This window comes from Eimeria acervulina, genomic scaffold (assembly GCF_000499425.1).
Source record: "Eimeria acervulina Houghton genomic scaffold, Eah_scaff1222, whole genome shotgun sequence".
NCBI lineage: Eukaryota > Apicomplexa > Conoidasida > Eucoccidiorida > Eimeriidae > Eimeria > Eimeria acervulina.
Window position 1 is genome coordinate 4,967 of NW_013550324.1, and position 1,754 is coordinate 6,720.

Below are 1,754 nucleotides of genomic sequence, written 5' to 3' on the forward strand. Positions count from 1 at the left end.
TCTGTCTCCTTTATTTGTCTCTTTTTCTGTCTCTTTCTATTTCTTCTGCTGTCTCCTCAGGGACTGAAATGCTTACAAGCAGCTACTTAACCCCCAACGGCGTCGTAGACATGGGTGAAAAAAATGTTTAGGGTTTAGGGTTTAGGGCTTGAGGTCTACGGTTTCAGGTTTAGGGTTTAGGGTTTAGGGTTTAGGGTTTAGGGTTTGTGTATGCCGCTGCAGCGTGCGACCCTTTCCAGGTGACGAAGAGAGCAGCGGAAGGTGTGTAGCTGCATTAATTAAGGGTTTAGGGTTTAGGGTTTATTGCTGACTATAAATATAAATAAATATATATATATATATATACATGTATATATATATTGTTCTGGGTTTAGGGTTTAGGGTTTTAGGGTGTATATTTGTCTCTGTTTCTCTGTCTTTGTTTTATTGTTTGTTTGCATTTTCTTTTTTTCTTTCGTTCTACGCCTTTAGGGTGTACTGTCTCCTTTTCCTTACTCTGCATATACAATATATATAAATATATATATATATATGTATATCTATTTTAATAGGGCTGCATGCATGCAGCGTGTCTCCTTTATTTATTTATTTATTTGTTTTGCTGCAGACACCGAGCGTCTCTGCCACTCGCACTATGGCCGCTGCCCCCAAATTAAAGTTAGCAGATTTTTTGTCTCCTTTGTCTTAATCTTCTCCTTTATTGTCTTCTTTACTGTCTCCTTTGTCTTATACTTTTTATTCATTGTCTCTTTTATATTATTTGTCTACTTTATTATTTCCTTTACTCTCTTCTTTATCTTTTTTATTGTCTCTTTTATTGTCTCCTTCGTTTTATTTTTTATCTTTATTTGTCTCTTTTATTAACTCCTTTGTCTTCTTCGTGTCTTCTACTGTCTCCTTTATTATTTTATTCGCTGTCTCCTTTGTTTTATTTTTTTGCTGTCTCTTCTTCGCCTCCCTCTTTGTCTTCTTCTTATCAACTGTCTCCTTTTCAATATTTTATTATTGTCGCTTTTTTACTCTTTATTGTCTCCTTTGTAGTTTTATTCTTCTCTATAGTCTCGTTCTTTATAATATTATTATATAATAATAATATTATTACTATTATTTAATTATCAATATATGATTATTATTATTTATTGTCTCCTTTGTCTTCTTCTTTACTGTCTCCTTTGCTTTTTTCTCTTTCTGTCTCTTCTCACCGTCACAATCAAAGTCTGCACCAGATAGAAGCGTTTATTGCATGAAAAGCTTCAGCTTAGGGTTTAGGGTTTAGGGTTTAGGGTTTAGGGTTTAGGGTTTAGGGTTTAGGGTTGTTGGGGTGTCTTCAGATATGGAATGTGAATGGGGCGCACTTTGCTTCTGTCCCCCAGTACTTGTATTATATTCTGTCAGAGTTGTTAAAGGTATGTTTATTTATTTATTTGTTTATTTATTTATTTACTTATTTGCTGATTTGGTTTTGTTTTCTTTCTCTATGTCTGTGTTTGTCTGTTCGTCTGCTTCTGTTTGTCTCTCTCTGTCTCTCTCTCTCTCTCTCTCTATATATATATATATATATATGTTTGCATGTATATATATGTAGATGTGTATATACATTCTATCTATGTGTATATAATCCACACGTAATATATATATATATATATATGTATATATACTATATATTTATATACACATAAACAAATAAATAATATATATATATATATATGCATATGTACAAGTGCATATAAACCAATATATATATATATATATAT

At 32.1% G+C, this 1,754-nt stretch overlaps 1 protein-coding gene across 1 annotated transcript in view; it reads left to right on the forward strand.

Moving 5' to 3' along the window:
- Positions 1–68: 68 nt before the first annotated feature.
- The window catches only part of EAH_00057250 (Kinase isozyme 4, related), a gene marked incomplete at both ends in the record, with an annotated part of 3,235 nt that continues 1,549 nt past the window's right edge, over positions 69–1,754 (forward strand). Inside the window, 4 exons of the mRNA XM_013397428.1 lie at positions 69–114; positions 223–261; positions 608–657; positions 1,332–1,406. Of these exons, the coding sequence (XP_013252882.1) occupies positions 69–114; positions 223–261; positions 608–657; positions 1,332–1,406 (210 nt within the window). The remainder of the gene's footprint in view (positions 115–222; positions 262–607; positions 658–1,331; positions 1,407–1,754) is intronic.